The sequence below is a fragment of the Pongo abelii genome, chromosome 1 (genome assembly GCF_028885655.2).
Source record: "Pongo abelii isolate AG06213 chromosome 1, NHGRI_mPonAbe1-v2.0_pri, whole genome shotgun sequence".
Taxonomy (NCBI): Eukaryota; Metazoa; Chordata; class Mammalia; order Primates; family Hominidae; genus Pongo; species Pongo abelii.
Window position 1 is genome coordinate 52584262 of NC_071985.2, and position 20006 is coordinate 52604267.

A 20006-nucleotide genomic window follows, 5' to 3' on the forward strand; every position below is an offset into this window, starting at 1 on the left:
GATGCTCTCACTTCAGGGCCTTTGCATTGGTTGTTCCCTTTGCTTGGGACACTCTTCCATAAGAAAATGACATGGTTCACTCAGTCTCCTTCAAGCTTTTGTGCAAAGTCTCCTTCAAGCTTTTTTACTTCATATTTAGGCCTACCCTAATCACCTTACTGAAAAGTGCAACTTCTCTTCACCTAGCTCTTTTGTTACCCCCTCCCGCTCCAGTATTCTTTTTTTCATCCAATTTATCTTATGCTGTAGTTTAAAGATGGCCACTGTGTTAGTCTGTTCTCATGCTGCTAATAAAGACGTATCTGAGACTGGGTAATTTATAAAGGAAGGAGATTTAATGCACTCACAGTTCCACATGGCTGGGGAGGCCTCACAATCATGGCGGAAGACAAAGGAGAAGCAAGTAACATCTTACAAGGTGGCAAGCAAGAGAGCATGTGCAGGGAAACTCCCCTTTATAAAACCATCAGATCTCATGAGACTTATTCACTGTAATGAGAACAGCAGGGGAAAGACCCACCCCAGGATTCAATTACCTCTGACCAGGTTCCTCCCATGACATGTGGGAATTATGGGAGCTATAATTCAAGATGAGATTTGGGTAGGCACACAGCCAAACCATATCAGCCACAAATCATACAATTCATGTCTTTATTATATTTATTATGTATTGTAGGTGTTTCTCACAGTTAGAAGGTAAGCTCCATGGGAGCAGGAGTCTTGGTTTTATTCATTAGCAGGATTTCTATTATTTTCTACATGGTAGTTCAAGGTTTTTATTTTATAGAAAGAAAATTACTATTAATCTAACTGATTGATGCCCTTAAATAGTATTTTTGATGTTTAAATTAAATGATTTTAGTTTATGACAATAATGTATAGATTCATTTGATAGTAATAAAGTATATATTTTCTTATATGTATATATGTGTGTGAGAAGCCTTAATTATGATTTCAATTATAAAATATTGCTTTTGATACTTGTCATAATTTTTGTTTTAAAAACTATCACTTTTCTATTTGTCAGACAAGTAAAGAATTTAAAAGAGCATTTTGTTTTTCAGAGCCATGTACTGTTAATGTGGATTACATGAACAGAAATAACATAGAGATGAAATGGAAATATGAAGGGAAAGTCTTACATGGAGATTTAATAGATTTTGTATGTAAACAGGGATATGACTTATCTCCATTAACCCCATTGTCTGAATTATCTGTGCAGTGCAACAGAGGAGAAGTGAAATATCCTTTATGTACTAGAAAAGGTAAAATAATAATGTTCTCTGCAAGTATCTTTACTTGACCAATATCTGCTACCTGGGTTGAAAATTTATTTATATTTTGTTGCTATTTTTCTTCTTATTATTATTCTTTTTAATTTTGTTTTATTTTATTTTATTTTACCTTGAGTTCTGAGATACACGTGCAGAATGTGCAGGTTTGTTACATAGGTATATGTGTGCAATGGTGGCTTGCAATTCCAGTAATGGAATTGCTGCATCAAATTGTATTTCTGGTTCTAGATCCTTGAGGAATCACCACACTGTCTTCCACAATGGTTGAACTAATTTACATTCCTATCAACAGTGTAAAAGCATTCCTATTTCTCCCCAGCCTTGCCAGCATCTGTTGTTTCTTGGCTTTTTAATAATTGCCATTCTGACTGGTGTGAAATGGTGTCTCATTGTGACTACACCTTATAGAAAAATTAACTCACGATGGATTAAAGATTTAAATGTAAAAACCTCAAACCATAAAAACTCTAGAAGAAAACCTAGGCAATACCATTCAGGACATAGGCATGGGCAAATACTTCATGATGAAAATGCCAAAAGCAATTGCAATTGAGAGCCAAAACTGACAAATGAGATCTAATTAACCTAAAGAGCTTCTGCACAGCAAAAGAAACTATCATCAGAGTGAACAGGAAACTTACAGAATGGGAGGAAATTTTTGCAATCTGACCATCTGACAAAGGTCTAATATCCAGAATCTACATGGAACATAACACATATTTACAAGAAAAAAAAACACCATCAAAAAGTAGGCAAAGGATATGAACAGTCACTTCTCAAAAGAAGACATTTATGTGGCTAAGAAACATATGAGAAAAAGCTCAACATCGCTGATCTTTAGAGAAAATTTATACCTGTGACCCCAATTCACCACCATCATCTTCAATCTATAAAGTTGAGGGGAGTGATCCAACTTCCAAATTTCAATCAGCATATATACCTATATAGGATGGCCATGCTGACATCTTTTAATTCCAATAAGTCAATTTTATGAAGGGAAAAAATCAAGAGGTTTTATAAATGTTGTCAGACTATCAGAGAATTGATCACCTTCTTGTGAGCACTCAACAACAAACACTGTAAAGCATTGCTCTACTTAGGGCTTTCTGGAGACCCATTGTCTCAGTACTCCCTGGCTATAGGGACTATTACTTTTAATAAGGAAGAAAAGGAAGATAATATATACAGAAAGCATGGCTTCTAGAAAAACCCCATACACTTAGGGAGAAATAAAATCATGATTGTTAATACTCTCATAGTTTTAAATATGTGTGTAAACACTATAACATGGGATTCTAATTATAAAAATAAATTGTATGGTATAATATTATTGCAAAAATATCTTCAATATTTTAAAAATATTTGAGAACTGCCTAAAAAATGCCTTTATGGCTAGGTGCAGTGGCTCACGCCTGTAATCTCAGCACTTTGGGAGGCCAAGGTGGGCAGATTTCTTGAGCCCAGGAATTCAAGACCAACCTGAGCAACATAGTGAGACCCTGTCTCTAGAAAAGAAAAATGCACCTGTAGTCCCAACTAGTTGGGAGGCTGAGACAGGACGATCACTTGAGCCTGGGAGGCAGAGGTTGCAGTGAGTCATGATCATGCCACCATACTCCAGCCTGGGCGACAGAGCGAGACTCTGTCTTTGAAAAAAAAAAAAAAGCCTTTATATTATATGTCTCAATTTATTTCTGTAGCACTTATAAAGTACTGGATGTTCATTATAGCAATTTATTGTATACTTTAAAACTTACTTTTGCAGAATCTAAAGGAATGTGCACATCTCCTCCTCTTATTCAACATGGAGTCATTATTAGTTCAATAGTAGACACCTATGAAAATGGCTCTTCAGTAGAATACAGATGTTTTGATCACCATTTCCTACAAGGATCTAGGGAGGCCTATTGTTTAGAGGGAATGTGGACTACACCACCATTGTGTTTAGGTATGTACTACTAAATATGCCTCTAAAAAAGTAAAACTATATATTTTTAATTTGCCGTCATTTTTGAGTTAACATAACACTAATATAATGCTAAATTTGCTACATTTGTGTTATTTTATCACTGGTTTCTATTCTTTCCTCTAGATCATAAATAACTATAGTTCAGTTTGTTGTAATACATATTTATTAAAGACAAACCACACATCAGGTTGGTATGGGGCTATAAGTCGAATAAGCCATAGTGGTGTGAGTAAAGTTTAACAATTATCATTCATTGTGATTGGTACTATAATAGAAAACATTAGGGAAACATGTATAATAGAAAACAATGAGGAAATAAAGAAATGGACAACTCAATAAGGAAAGATGAAGCAAGTTAATGTTTTATTAGTAAGGCATCCTAGTAAGAGTAACAACATTTACTAAGGCCCTCAGAGGCATGAAATAGCATATCTGTAAATAATAGGAATATTTTTTATTTCCAATTCTGACTTTTATTTACTTCTCTTATCTTCTTTCACTGGCTAGGACTTCAGTACAATGTTGAATGGAAGAGGTAGTGGATATCTTTATTTGTTTCCCATTCTCATAAGTAAAACCTTTGATAATTCACCTCTATGTGTTGTTATAAATACTTTTTAAAAAATCAAGTTAAAGGTATAGAAACCTTTCTTTCTATTTTGCCAAAAATATTTTTAAAGAATCTTCAATCTGTGTTTAATTTTAGCAATAATCTGTTGAAATAATTACATGATTATTACTTTTTTCCCTGCAAATTTAATGAATTATATTGCTTCTTTTGAATGTTAAAAAAGCACGATTCTATTCCCATGAGAAATTCCACAAGGTTGTGATAAATTATGCATATTATATGTTATATTTTTATTTATCAATATTTTACTCATCTATTTTCGTGAGAAAGACTGGTTGGTTATTTTCCTTTCTGGTTTGATATCAAGTTTGTGCTGACCTCATCCCATGATTGGGAAGTGTTCCGTCTTTTCTGGTTCTCTGGATTGATGTTATTTCTTCCTTTATAATTTTAAGAGTTAACCAGAGAAGCCATCTGGGACTTGAGTTTTTCTGTGAAAAGACAAATTGACAGCTTCGATTTGTTTAACAAATAATGGTAATATTTCTTCTTCTGTCAGTTTTGGTAGGGAGTGGTTTCTTGATTGTTCATTACAACTACGTTGTCAAATCTACTAACGTAAAGTAGTTATGACATCTTCCTATCCTCTTTTTGAAAATGTTTTTATTGATGTATCCTTTGTTATTACTTCTATTAATATGTATCTGTCTTGACATGCCTTGCTAAGGGTCTATACATTTTATTAATGTTTTCAAAAAACCAACATTTGCATTTGTTGATTCATCAAATTTTGCTTTCTATTTTATTAATTATGCTATTATCTTTATTATTTCCTTCCTTCTACATTCTTGGATTTCTTTTGTTACTCTTTTTCTGGCTTGTTTAGACGAATACATCGATTACTGATTTTCAGCATTTATTTTTTTCTAATACATGAATTTAAAAATAGAAATTTCTCTCTGAGCACAACTTTAACTTCATCCAACCCATTTTTATATCTTGGATTTTTACTATCATTCAGCTCAAAAATTTTATAGTATTCATTTTGATATATTCTCTGTGCTCTGAATCATTTAGAAGTTTCTTTTTAAAGTTCTGAATATTTAGGGTATTTTCTAGTTTTCTTTTGGTTATTGATTTCTAGTTTAATTCAGTTAAGACATACTTTGAATTATATCTGCACTTTAAACTTTGTTGATATTTGCTTTATAACAAGCATATATTTGCTTTAGGTAAATGTTCTTTTTGTACTTGAAAAAAGTTAACTTTTTCATTGTTGGGTTCACTGTTTTATATATGCAAATTGGATTGAGTTTTGTTTTTGATGTTTAAGTTAATCCAAAGCTGTACTGATTTGTGTGTTTGTTTTCTATCAATCACTGAGAGAAGCATGTTAAAGTCTCACTTCGCATTTTAAAACATTACTAATTTTAGTTCTGTCAATTTTTGCTTTTGTATTTTGATACTATTTCATTAGGTACACACACAAATTGAGACACTAAATCTTGGTGTATTGGCATTGTCTAATTTTAAAAGACCTCCTTCATATATAGTAATGCTTTGCTTTTTTTTTTTTTTTTTTTTTTTTTTTTTTTTTTTTTTTTGCCTTGAAGTCTCCTTTAGCTGCGCCAAAGGGCTTTTGACAAGCATTTATGTAGTACACATTTTTCCATCCCTTAACTTTCAACCTTCTGGGTTGTTACTTTTAGTGTGCATCTCTTATAAGCAATATATAGTTTATTTTAAAATATACTTATGCAGTTTATAATTTTTTCCTTATAATGGAATAGTCTATTTACATATTCATGTAATTACTAATATATTTCGGTTTATACCTACCAACTTTCTATACTAGGTGTATATTACTATACTCTATGTATATCCTATTGGTCATCTCCCTCTTTCTCTCTCTCTCTCCATATATATATGTGTCTATATATATATATATGTAATATTTTAAGTTCTAGGGTACATGTACACAATGTGCAGGTTTGTTACATACGTATACATGTGCCATGTTGGTTTGCTGCACCCATCAACTCTTCATTCATATTAGGTATTTCTCCTAAAGCTATCCCTCCCCCAGCCCCCCACCCATGGACAGGCCCTGGTGTGTGATATTCCCTGCCCTGTGTCCATGTGTTCTCATTCTTCAACTCTCACCTATGAGTGAGAACATGCAGTGTTTGGTTTTCTGTCCTTGTAATAGTTTGCTTACAATGATGGTTTCCAGCTTCATCCATGTCCCTGCAAAGGGCATGAACTCATCCTTTTTAATGGCTGCATAGTATTCCATGGTGTGTATGTGCCACATTTTCTTAATCCACTCTATCATTGATGGACATTTGGGTTGGTTCCAAGTTTTGCTATTGTGAATAATTCTGCAAAAAACATATCTGTGCATTTGTCTTTATAGCAGAATGACTTATAATCCTTTGGGTATATACCCAGTAATGAGATCACTAGGTCAAATGGTATTTCTAGTTCTAGATCCTTAAGGAATTGCCACACTGTCTTCCGCAATGATTGAACTAGTTCATACTCCCACCAACAGTGTAAAAGCACTCCTATTTCTCCACGTCCTCTCCAGCATCTGTTGTTTTCTGACTTTTTAATGATCGCCATTGTAACTGGAGTGAGATGGTCTCTCATTGTGGTTTTGATTTGCATTTCTCTGATGACCAGTGATGATGAGCATTTTTTCATATGTCTGTTGGCTGCATAAATGTCTTCTTTTGAGAAGTGTCTGTTCGTATCCTTTGCCCACTTTTTGATGGGGTTGTTTGTTTTTTTCTTGTAAACTTTTTAAGCTCTTTGTAGATTCTGGATGGCAGCCCTTTGTCAGATGGATAGATTGCAAAAATTTCCTCCCATTCTGTAGGTTGCCTGTTCACTCTGATGATAGTTTCTTTTGCTGTGCAGAAGCTCTTTAGTTCAATTAAGTTCCATTTGTCTATTTTGGCTTTTGTTGCCACTGCTTTTGGTGTTTTAGTCATGAAGTACTTGCCAACGCCTATGTCCTGAATGATATTGCCTAGGTTTTCTTCTAGGGTTTGTATGGTGTTAGGTCTTACATTTAAATATTAAATCCATCTTGAGTTAATTTTTGTGTAAGGTATAAGGAAGTGATCCAGTTTCAGCTTTCTACATATGGCTAGCCAGTTTTCCCAACACCATTTACGAAATAGGAAATTATTTCCCATTTCTTGTTTTTGTCAGGTTTGTCAAACATCAGATGGTTGTAGATGTGTGGCGTTATTTCTTAGGCCTCTGTTCTGTTCCATTGTCTATATATCTGTTTTGGCACCAGTATCATGCTGTTTTGGTTACTGTAGCCTTGTAGTATAGTTTGAAGTCAGGTAGCCTGATGCCTCCAGCTTTGTTCTTTTTGCTTAGGATTGTCTTGGCAATGTGGGCTCTTTTTTGGTTCCATATGAACTTTAAAGTAGTTTTGTCCAATTCTGTGAAGAAAGTCAATGGTAGCTTAATGGGGATAACATTGAATCTATAAATTACCTTGAGCAGTATGGCTGTTTTCAGGATATTGATTCTTCCTATCCATGAGCATGGAATGTTCTTCCATTTGTTTGTGTCCTCTTTTATTTCGTTGAGCAGTGGTTTGTAGTTCTTGAAGAGGTCCTTCACATCCCTTGTAAGTTGGATTCCTAGGTATTTTATTCTCTCTGAAGTAATTGTGAATGGGGGTTCACTCATAATTTGGCTCTCTGTTTGTCTATTATTGATGTATAGGAATGCTTGTGATTTTTGCCATTGATTTCGTATCCTGAGACTTTGCTGAAATTGTTTATCAGCTTAAGGAGATTTTGGGCTGAGACGATGGGGTTTTCCAAATATATAATCATGTTATCTGCAAACAGGGACAATTTGAATTCCTCTTTTCCTAATTGAATACCATTTATTTCTTTCTCTTGACAGATTGCCCTGGCCAGAACTTCCAACATTATGTTGAATAGGAATGGTGAGAGAGGGCATCCCTGTCTTGTGCCAGTTTTCAAAGGGAATGCTTGCAGTTTTTGCCCATTCAGTAAGATATTGGGTGTGGGTTTGTCATGAATAGCTCACATTATTTTGAGGTACATTCCCTCAATACCTTGTTTATTGAGAGTTTTTAGCATGAAGGGCTGTTGAATTTTGTTGAAGGCTTTTTCTGAATCTATTGAGATAATCATGTGGTTTTTGTCATTCGTCCTGTTTATGTCATGGATTACGTTTATTGATTTGTGTATGTTGAACCAGCATTACATTCCAGGGATGAAGCCATCTTGATCGTGGTGGATAAGCTTTTTGATGTGCTACTGGATTTGGTTTGCCAGTATTTTATTGAGGATTTTCACATCAATGTTCATCAGGAATATTGGTCTAATTTCTCTTTTTTTGTTGTGTCTCTGCCAGGCTTTGATATCAGGATGATGCTGATTTCATTAAATGAATTAGGGAGGATTATCTCTTTTTCTATTGATTGGAATAGTTTCAGAAGGAATGGTACCAGCTCCTCTTTGTACCTTTGGTAGAATTCAGCTGTGAATCCATCTGGTCCTGGGCTTTTTTTGATTTGTAGGCTATTAATTATTGCCTCAATTTCAGACCCTGTTATTGGTCTATTCAGACATTCAACTTCTTCCTTGTTTAGTCTTGGGAGGGTGTATGTGTCCAGGAATTTGTCCATTTCTTCTAGATTTTCTAGTTTATTTGCATATAGGTGTTTATAGTATTCTCTGATGGTAGTCCGTATTTCTGTGGGATTGGTGGTGATATTCCCTTTATTATATTTTATTGCATCTATTTAATTCTTCTCTCTTTTCTTCTTTATTAGTCTTGCTTTCAGTCTACCTAGTTTGTTGATCTTAAAAAAAAAAAAACAGTTCCTGGATTCATTGATTTTTTTGAAGGGATTTTTTGTGTCTCTATTTCCTTCAGTTCTGCTCTGATCTTAGTAATTTCTTGCCTTCTGCTAGCGTTTGAATGTGTTTGCTCTTGCTTCTCTAGTTCTTTAATTGTGATGTTAGGGTGTGAATTTTAGATCTTTCCTGCTTTCTCTTGTGGGCATTTAGTGCTATAAATTTCCCTCTACACGCTGCTTTAAATGTGTCCCAGAAATTCTGGTAGGTAGTGTCTTTGTCCTCATTGGGTTCAAAGAACATCTTTATTTCTGCTTTCATTTTGTTATTTATCTAGTAGTCATTCAGGAGTAGGCTGTTCAGTTTCCATGTAGTTGTGCAGTTTTGAGTGAGTTTCTTAATCTTGAGTTCTAATTTGATTGCACTGTGGTCTGAGAGACAGTTTGTTGTGATCTCTGTTCTTTTTCATTTGCTGAAGAGTGTTTTACTTCCAGTTATGTGGTCAATTTTGGAATAAGTGCAGTGTGGTGCTGAGAAGAATTTATATTCTGTTGATTTGGAGTGGAGAGTTATGCAGATGTCCATTAGGTCTGCTTGGTCCAGAGCTGAGTTCAAGTCCTGGATATTCTTATTAACCTTCTGTCTCGTTGATCTGTCTAATATTGACAGTGGGGTGTTAAAGTCTCCCATTATTATTGTGTGGGAGTCTAAATCTCTTTGCAGGTCTCTAAGGACTTGCTTTATGAACCTGGGTGCTCCTGTATTGGGTGCATATATATTTAGGATAGTTAGCTTTTCTTGTTGAATTGATCCCTTTACCATTATGTAGTGGCGTCTTTTCTCTTTTGATCTTTGTTGGTTTAAAGTCTGTTTTATCAGAGATAAGGATTGCAACCCCTGCTTTTTTTTTTTTTTTTTGCTTTCCATTTGTTTGGTAGATCTTCCTCTGTCCCTTTATTTTGAGCCTATGTGTGTCTTTGCATGTTAGATGGGTCTCCGGAATACAGCACACCAATGGGTCTTGACTCTTTATCCAATTTGCCAGCTTGTGTCTTTTAATTGGGGCATTTAGCCCATTTACATTTAAGGTTAATATTGTTATGTGTGAATTGATCCTGTCATTATAATGTTAGCTGGTTATTTTGCCCATTAATTGATGCCGTTTCTCATAGTGTTGATGGTCTTTACAATTTGGCATGTTTTTGCAGTGGGTGGTACCGGTTGTTCCTTTCTGTGTTTAGTGCTTCCTTCAGGAGCTCTTGTAAGGCAGGCCTGGTGGTGACAAAATCTGTCAGCATTTGCTTGTCTGTAAAGGATTTTATTTCTCCTTCACTTATGAAGCTTACTTTGGTTGAATATGAGATTCTGGGTTGAAAATTCTTTTCTTTAAGAATGTTGAATGTTGGCCCCCACTCTCTTCTGGCTTGTAGGGTTTCTGCTGAGAGATCTGCTATTAGTCTGATGGGCTTCCCTTTGTGGGTAACCCGGCCTTTCTCTCTGGCTGCCCTTAACATTTTTTCCTTCATTTCAACCTTGGTGAATCTGACAATTATGTGTCTTGGGGTTGCTCTTCTCGAGGAGTATCTTTGTGGTGTTCTCTGTATTTCTTAAATTTGAATGTTGGCCTACCTTGCTAGGTTAGGGAAGTTCTCCTAGATAATATCCTGAAGAGTGTTTTCCAACTTGGTTCCATTCTCCCCGTCACTTTCTGGTATATTTGGTCTTTTCACATAGTCCCATATTTCTTGGAGGCTTTGCTCATTTATTTTCACCCTTTTTTCTCTAATCTTGTTTTCTCACTGTATTTCATTAATTCGATCTTCAATCACTGATATCCTTTCTTCCACTTGATTGAATCAGCTGTTGAAGCTTGTACATGCATCACGAAGTTCTCTTGCTGTGGTTTTCAGCTCCCTCAGGTCATTTAAAGTCTTCTCTACACTGTTTTTCTAGTTAGCCTTTCATCTAGCCTTTTTTTAAGGTTTTTAGCTTCCTTGCTATGGGTTAGAATATGCTCCTTTAGCTTGGAGAAGTTTGTTATTACTGACCTTCTGAAGACTACTTCTGTCAACTCGTCAAACTCATTCTCCATCCAGTTTTGTTCCCTTGCTGGCGAGGAGCTGCGATCCTTTGGAGGAGAAGAGGCATTCTGGCTTTGGAATTTTCCACTTTTCTGCTCCAGTTTCTCCCCATCCTTGTGGTTTTATCTACCTTTGGTCTTTGGTTGTTGACCTACAGATGGGGTTTTGGTGTGGGTGTCCTTTTTGTTTATGTTGTTGCTATTTCTTTTTGTTTGTTAGTTTTCTTTCTAATAGTCATGCCCCTCAGCTGCAGGTCTGTTGGAGCTTGCTGGAGGTCCACTCCAGACCCTGTTTGCCTGGGTATTACCAGCAGAGGCTGCAGAACAGCAAATATTGAAATATTGCTGCCTGATCCTTCCTCTGGAAGCTTCATCTCAGAAGGGCTCCCACCTATTTGAGGTGTCTGTCAGCACCTTCTGGGAGGTGTCTCCCAGTCAGGCTACACAGGGTCAGGGACCCACTTGAGGAGGCAGTCTGTATGTTCTCAGAGCTCTAATGCTGTGCTGAAAAAACTACTGCTCTCTTCAGAGTTGTCAGACAGGGACGTGTAAGTCTGCAGAAGCTGTCTGCTGCCTTTTTTTCTGTTATGCCCTGCCACCAGAGTTGGAATCTAGAGAGGCAGTAGGCCTTGCTGAGCTGTGGTGGGCTCTGCCCAGTTCGAGCTTCCCGGCCACTTTGTTTACACTGTGAGCTACTCAAGCCTCAGCAATGGTGGACGACCCTCCCCCCGTAACGCTGTCGTGTCACAGGTTGATCTCAGACTGCTGAGCTAGCAGTGATCAAGGCTCCGTGGGCATGGAACCTGCTGAGCCAGGCAAGGGAGGGTATCTCCTGGTCTGCCGGTGGCTAAGACCTTGGGAAAAGCACAGTATTTGGTCAGGAGTGTACCATTTCTCCAGGCACAGTCTGTCATGGCATCCCTTGGCTAGGAAAGGGAAATCGCCTGACCCCTTGCACTTCCTGGGGAGGCAGCGCTCCGCCCTGCTTCACCTCACCCTCCATGGGCTGCACCCACTGTGCAACCAGTCCGAGTGAGATGAACCAGGTACCTCAGTTGGAAATGCATATATCACCTGTCTTCTGCATTGATCTCCCTGGGAGCTGCAGTCCGGAGCTGTTCCTATTTGGCCATCTTGGAACTAACTCATATGTGTATATATATAGAGAGAGAGAGAGAGAGAGAGAGAGAGAAAGAAAGAGAGAGGGAGAGATTTGTTTCTAAGGAACTCTAGCCTGGGCAACACAATGAGACTCTCTCTGTCTCTCTCAATATCTCTGTATCTATGTAGACACATCTAGAAATGTATATATATTTTATATATAATTTTTTATAGAGACAGGGTATGTGCCACCACATCCAGCTATTTTTTTATTTTCATTTTTTTAGGGTGATAAAATCTCCTTATGTTGCTTAGGCTGGTCTATTGATAGATAGATAGACAGATATATACAGAGAGACAGGATCTCATTTGTTGCCCAGGCCGGAGTGCCTTGACCTCAGGCTTAAATGACCTCTCACCTCAGCCTTTTGAGTGGCTGGGACCACAGTTGTGCACTACCACACCTAGCTAATTTTTAATTTTTTTTTAATAGAGACAGGGAGTGTGCCACCACACCCAGCTATTGTTTTTATTTTTATTTTTAGTGGAGATAGAGTCGCCTTATGTTGCCCAGGGTGGTCTTGAAATCCTGGGCTCAAGTGATCCTCCCTCTTTGGCCTTCCGAAGTGCTGAATTATAGGAGTAAGCCATGTTGCCCAGCCTGTTATCTATTATTTTTTCTTTTTAAATATATTTTTACTTTCTTATGGATAAATCTATTTTTTGTTAAACTATTTCTTCCTCCCTTAGCTTGTTAATTATACTTTCCTGTCATTTTTTTCTTAACCGTTATCATAGAGATTATATCATACAATGTTTATTAATTCAATCCAATATATATTAGAACTTTTACCACTTCTCTAGGACTTTAAACCACTTTATTTACTCTTCCAACTGTTCGTATTACTATATCATGTATTTTAATTCTATGTATATTTTAAATCTGAAAGATATGATTGACATTATTTTGTCCAACAATATTCTTTTAGATTTACCTATATATTTATCAATGCATTTTCTCCTCATCTTTTCCTATTTTTCTCTGTTTCTCACTGGGACAATTTTACTTTGCTTGAAAACTATTATTTTTTTATTATTTTCTCAGGTTTTTTTTTCTTTAAGTCTACAGATGTCTTTATTTTCATTCAATTTTGAAGGATATTTTTGCCTGGTACAGAATTATAGCCTAGCCCTTATTTTCTTTCAGTGCTTTAAAATGTGTCATTTTGGCTGGGCGCAGTGGCTCACGCCTGTAATCCCAGCACTTTGGGAGGCCAAGGCAGGTAGATCACAAGGTCAGGAGATCGAAACCATCCTGGCTAACATGGTGAAACCCCGTCTCTACTAAAAATACAAAAAAATTAGCCGGGCGTGGTGGTGGGCTCCTGTAGTCCCAGCTACTCGGGAGGCTGAGGTAGGAGAATGGTGTGAACCTGGGAGGCAGAGCTTGCAGTGAGCCGAGATCGCACCACTGCACTCCAGCCTGGGCAATAGAGCCAGACTCCGTCTCAAAAAAAAAAAAAACAACAACCAAAAAACAAAAAACAAGTGTCATTTCATCCTTTTCTGGTTTTTATAATTTTTGTTAAATAATCAAATGCCATTGTTAATGGTACTTTTTTGAAGGTAATGTATCTTTTTTTCTCTGCGGTTTTTTAACATTTCTCTTTGTTTTTAATCTCAGCAAATAATTTATGTTGGCCTAGATGTGGGCTTCTTTGTACATTTTGTTCTTCAAGTTAGTAGCATTCCTTGAATCTTGATGTACTTGATATCTTTCATGGGTTTTAGAAATGTTTGGCTAATATCTTTTAAAATGTACATTTCTCACCTCTTCTGTGATGCCATATTACATATATTACGTATTTTTGCTATGCCGTTGTCTCTTTAAATCTGTATTTTCTCTCATTTTCTTCTTGTTTCACTGTAGTAATTTTTTGGTAATTTTCTCATTGTATCATTTCTTTGTTTCAATTTGGTAATTTTCTTCTAGTTTAATAATCCTTTCTTTAGATGTATCCAATCTGCTTTAAACTCATCTTTTGCGTTCTCAATTTCAGTTATTATCTTTGCATTTCTATTTCATATTTTCTTTTTGTAGATTTGAGTTATCTGATGAAAGATCCTAGCTTAACATCAACTTCTTGAACATATAATTCATACTTTTTATTAAGGCTTGTCTGCAAACTCCAATATCTGGATCTATTTTCTAGCCCCAAATTCTTGATATTTTTGTTAACAGTTGATTGAATTTCAAATATTATACTTGGAAAATTTCAGGAGGTTTGGATGATGTCAACTTACTCCAAAGAAGACTCATCTCATCCTCTGGCTGATGATTAGGGTACAGGCAGTTGGTTATAATACAATTAGAAATAAAGCTTTCTCTCTGTTTGTTTTCAGACCTCTGTTTGCCTTTTCTCACAGACTGTAACTCTCCAGGTCTCTTCACAGAGAGTTTGTTGTGTGTATTAAAGCTTTTTCTCCTTGACTGTCTCTGATATTACTGGGAGACTGCCAAATGCCCACTGTAACTTTTTATTTACTTTCTGCTTGGCTTCTCATCCTATGCCTCTATACAAGTCAAGGATAAGCAGTACCTTAGGGAAAAGCTAGTGCAGAGCCTCAAGCTTATATCTCTACACTTCCTATCCTTCTAAGTTCTTTATTTTTCAAGTTCTGGCTGCTTGGGTTTACCAAAATTCTCATTTTCCTGTCTTCAACTCCACGAGATTTTCAAATGTTCTGCTGGCTCTATGCCTATGCTGACCACTCTCTATCATCTAACCTCTCAGGTCAGACTTAGAGGCAACAAACACCTCAAGGGAAAAAATGGCACATAGAATTTTTTTTTTTTTTTTTTAGACAATCTCCTTCTGTCGCCCAGGCTGGAGTGCAGTGGCACGATCCCTGCTCACTGCAACCTCCACCTTCCAGGTTCAAGAGATTCTTCTGCCTCAGCTTTCCCAAGTAGCTGGGATTACAGGCGCATGCCACCATGCCCGGATTTTTTTTTTTTTTTTTTTTTTTTTGTGATGGGGTTTTGCCATGTTGGCCAGGCTGGTCTCAAACTCCTGACCTCAGATGATCAGCCCGCCTTGGCCTCCCAAAGTGCTGGGATTATAGGTGTGAGTTACCGCGCCCAGCCTCACATAGATGTTGAACTCACGTGAATACATTTTTTCCAGAAATTTACTTCCTTGACTAAGTTCCTTGGAGGTTTTCTGATACCTTGAAATGCTTCCTGTTTTTCAGATTTTCTGGTTCTTAATAGAAGTGCTGGTTTGATATAATCTACTCTGTCATAGCTGAAAGTTAAAGGTCAATGAATCAACTTTTAAATTTATTTTAATTTAAATCTCATGTTTTGTAGAACAGTGACATCCTAAATTATAGTGCTATTTGACTTCATTTTCACAACTATTTTGTAATGAGTGTAATAATTCTTGTTCATTTTTATCACCTGTAGCACTTCCAGCATAACGTTTGACACATAGGCATTTAATAAGTAGTTGTTGAAAAAAGTAACTGAACACAGTACTCTCAGCTGCGGTTTCACTTTCTGTGGTTTCAGTTACCTGCTGTAAACTGCAGTCTGAAAATGTTAAATTGAAAATTTCAGAAATAAACAACTTATAAATTTTAAATTATGCACTGAGTAGTATAATAAAATCTCATGCCATTCCATCCTTCCTGCCCCAGATATGCTAAAAAGAAGCTGTAGAGTGCTTCCTTTAAGTGAAAGGGTGGAAATTCTTAACTTAAAAAGAAAGGAAAAATAAATGTATGCTGAGGTTGCTAAGATTCACGGTAACAATGAGTCTTCTGTCTATGAAAGTGTGAAGAAGGAAAAAGAAATCCATGCTAGTTTTGTTGTTGCACCTCAAACTGCAAAAGTTACAAGCCACAGTGCATAATAAATGTTTAGTTGAGGTGGAAGAGGCATTAAATTTGTGGGCAGAAGACATGAACAGAAACGTGTTCCAAAAGAATGACAATAGGGTTTGGCATTATCTGTGGTTTCAGGCATGCACTGGGGCTCTTGAAATGTATCCCCTGCAGGCAATCAGGGAGGGCATACTGTAAATAAGTTTGTTAATGTACTACAAGTATACGACTGATATGCCATATTAGCAACTCTGGACCTTTTTACCTGTCTCAGAAGTTATTCCTTAATGCTAGGTCATCCAGGAGACAAATAAGGACATAAGAAATCCCATTTTCTGAAATAATTTGATATTTGATATTTTAGAAATATTAATGTTTTTATTCTGTAAAAAAATTGAAGAGGTTTTTTGTGTATTTTAATACATACTTTACTGTTCTCTTTTGTTTATTATGCATGGGAAAGGACACAATTATACTTTATATGCTTAGAATTTAAAACGTCTTAATCCAGTCTTATATATCTTAACTAGAAATTTTAAAGAGAAATAACTGTCAACCATTTTGGATGGCATGAGGTTATAAAGCTTGGGTCAGTGTTGAGAATCTACATTTCCATAAAATGTTATTTATACAGCAATTAATAATTTGTCTCATGAGAATTTTATTTGAACTTTCTGAAAGAAGGAAAAGGGAAAAGAGCATGATGTCAATGACCATTAGTAACTGTCAATGCTTCCCCCAAAATACCTTTTTGTTTGTTTGCTATCTTTGAAAAAGCTAATGACATAAAACTAAGTGACTGGCAGAAAATACCTTTTCTCCAAATCCAGGACCACAGAGAGAAATGGCTCACTGTTTTCTGTGAGATTTAAACATATTTTCTGACTCAAATATTAATTCTGATTAACTGACTTGCTGCTCTTAGGCCTGAGAATTTTAAGGTCCTCATGAGTAGGCAACACAATGATTCCTGTTCGTACCAAGATGTAACAAGATAGATTTCTTCTTTTTCTTTCTTTTTTTTTAATTGTTGTTCCTAGAGCCATGCACATTATCTTTTGCTGAAATGGAAAAGCATAATTTACTTCTGAAATGGGATTTTGACAACAGACCACATATTTTGCATGGTGAATATATTGAGTTTATTTGTAGAGGAGATACTTATCCAGCTGAATTATATGTTACTGGATCTATACTTAGAATGCAATGTGACAGAGGGCAGTTAAAATATCCAAGATGTATTCCAAGACAAAGGTAAGAAGTTTTTTTTTTTTTTGGTCAGATTGTTTTTTTTGGTCAGATTGTTATTCAACATTTCAGAAATGTTACGTTCTGTACCACTCATACTTTATGGCAATTGCAAAGGAAAAATGATAATATTTTCTTCATTTTTTTTACACCAAACAAACAACTGGAAGTGGTAATCAATTCAACAGGCCTTCTGAATTGTCTGAAGTGAAAGCAACATTTGCCATTTGATATTTGTGACACTTCGGCAAATGGAAAAATAAATCAATTTATAAGTGCAATATTTAAATGTGCAAAAATTAACCTATATGTTCTGTGATAAGGACAAAATCACACTTTCTCCTACTTCTCAATATAAGTTCAAGCACTACTAATAAAGATTGGAAAATATGGTATTTATTTTCAGGACCACATTTTTGTGTAACTTTTGGAAATTACATACTAAAGTGTTTCCTCATATGACAGTTTAAAAAAATATATCCTCTGCTACTTACAGGAAATAATTTAACTATTTTCTTAGAGAAATGTTAAAAAAAAGTATAATAAAATAATGTAAACCATTTTGTAGGATCAGAATTTTAACCCTTTTTGAAGACACTATATATAAAAAATGGAAATTATATTTTTTGTTCAACTAAGAATATTAAAAATATAAGTAGTGGCAAAGTGCATGTGGTCCTGTTTTAAAAAATGCAAACAATGAACTGTATGAACTACATAAAGTCAGCTTTTTAGATGCTTTGATCACTCTAGTAAAAAAATATTTAAAAGACACACAATAGTGGGAAAAATTTTTATTTTTATATCTAATTGTGGTAACATCAGGGTGGAAAAAATTTTATATGCTGTTTAAATGTTTTGGTACAGTGTGAATTTCTCACTTTTAAGAGAAAAAGGTAAACAAGTAGAAAATATTTAAAAAATGGTGAGTAGTGTAGTAAATAATATTGAGTTTTTAAAAGGGAACTGGTGGTATTATTTACTAAGTAAGATCATTTATTCTTATTAGTACTTAATAAAAACAATGACTCATTATATGAAAAATTGAAAGGCTAAGATTGTAATTAACACTTGACTGCAATTGATGCTTATTTCAAAAATCTCTCTTTTTCCCCTCAAGGACTCTGTCTTATCAAGAACCCTTAAGAACATAGAATGAATGGCAGAAAGAGGAGTCATATTTCAATACATCAGGAAATTCCTTATAAAACATAATTTTGAGGAAATAAGTTAAAAACTTCTGAGCTTTTCCTGGCTTAAATATTTGAATCTAAATTGTTTGTGCTGAACATTTCGTTATTTATAAATAAAAACCAATAAATGTTGTCTAATTTTTAGTTTGTATAATTTGATGTAGAACTTAATCTCTTTTGTGTGTCTTCCATCTGTTACAAATTAATCTACACATCATATTTTCATTTCCTAATGCCCATTGACTAGACTATATGTTTTCAATATACTGTATGTGCAAAAATTTCACATTCATATTCGTCATCATCTTTATTAATATTAAGGCTTTTGTTACCCTTAATTCAAAGTTTATGTCAATATTAAAGGGCCAAACACACTAGAGATAAGAAACTATATGCTATATTAGAGGGTCTGCCTTATTAAAGGCAGAAGAGACTGCCCTTCAGACTTTCTAAACGTAAAAAGCTTTTAAAATTAACTGTAATATTTGCTACAACGTTAATAACCAAATTGTTTATGAGGTAGTGTACTACCATATTTGAACATGTGCTCAAATATTGTTAAAGAGACACAATTAAAGAAAGAACGACTCTTGGAATTTTATTTTATTTTTTTTATTTATTTATTTATTTATTTATTTATTTATTTATTTATTTTGAGACAGAGTCTTGCTCTGTCGCCCAGGCTAGAGTGCAATGGCATGATCTTGGCTCACTGCAATTTTTGCCTCCTGGGTTCAAGCAATTCTCCTTCCTCAGCCTTCCAAGTAGCTGGGATTACAGGCGTGTACCACCATGCCCGCTACTTTTTGTTTGTTTGTTTGTTTTGTATTTTTAGTAGAGACGACGTTTCACCATGTTGGCCAGGCTGGCCTCGAACTCCTGACCTCATGTGATCCACCCACTTCGGCCTCCCAGGACTCTTGGCATTTTTACATTTTACACTTTCAAGTCTTTTTTTAGATCAGATACTTTTTGGAAGTATGCAGACTACAAAATCTGAAATAAGAGAGTCCTACAAGCATCAAAAAATGAGTGTCAGTATTATCAAGGTCTGTTAGAGACGTGAAACAGCAACACTGTCACTTTTTCATTTGAAGTGAGAGTTATACTTCTAATTATTTAAGCTCATTCATAAGCATATGTAATAGCACTAGTACCCAGATACTAGGACCCTGATTCGGATTGGTTGTTGGTATTAGAACAAGTTTTCCTTTCTAGAAACTACTCAGTTTTTCTAACTCAAGATCTTAGTTTCTCATTACGATGATATTCTCAAATGCCCAAAGTACAATTCTCTACTGCTGGGTATGAAATAGCTTCTTTTGGAAATGACGCCACAGCTGACCTAACTCTGTGGATTAAATAAGTATTAATTCATTCAATGTTAAACATGTATATTTCAGAACTGTCCTTGAGTTCATATTCATTATTTTAGTTAATCTCCTATAGTAGGTTCCCACAGTGGAACTCATAAAAATGGAAATTTAATTAAAATTAAATATCAACAGAAAAGCATTAATCTTTTTAAATAAAGTTAGTAATCTATCAATTAAATAACATTATTGAGCACCTGCTATATCCCAGGGAACATGTTGGGTAGTGCAGGATTCAAAATGATTAAAATTCACCTTGTTATTTCAAAGAACTCACAAATTAAGGAACTACTTACTTAGTAAGAGATAAACTTGTACTAGTGATTGCAGACTCAAAATGGGTGATGATTGTGGCTTATCTAGTGATATTTCTAGTGAACTGGAGATGGCATGCCCTGTTTAACTTGGACAACTACTTCCCTCAGGGTG

General features: G+C 35.4%; 1 protein-coding gene across 1 annotated transcript in view; it reads left to right on the forward strand.

Moving 5' to 3' along the window:
* Nucleotides 1-18800, forward strand: part of F13B (coagulation factor XIII B chain) — a 32205-nt gene extending 13405 nt beyond the window's left edge. Inside the window, exons 9-12 of the mRNA XM_002809666.4 lie at nucleotides 1065-1265; nucleotides 3061-3243; nucleotides 16804-17017; nucleotides 18132-18800. Of these exons, the coding sequence (XP_002809712.4) occupies nucleotides 1065-1265; nucleotides 3061-3243; nucleotides 16804-17017; nucleotides 18132-18165 (632 nt within the window). The 3' untranslated portion in view covers nucleotides 18166-18800. The remainder of the gene's footprint in view (nucleotides 1-1064; nucleotides 1266-3060; nucleotides 3244-16803; nucleotides 17018-18131) is intronic.
* The last annotated feature ends 1206 nt before the right edge of the window (nucleotides 18801-20006 follow it).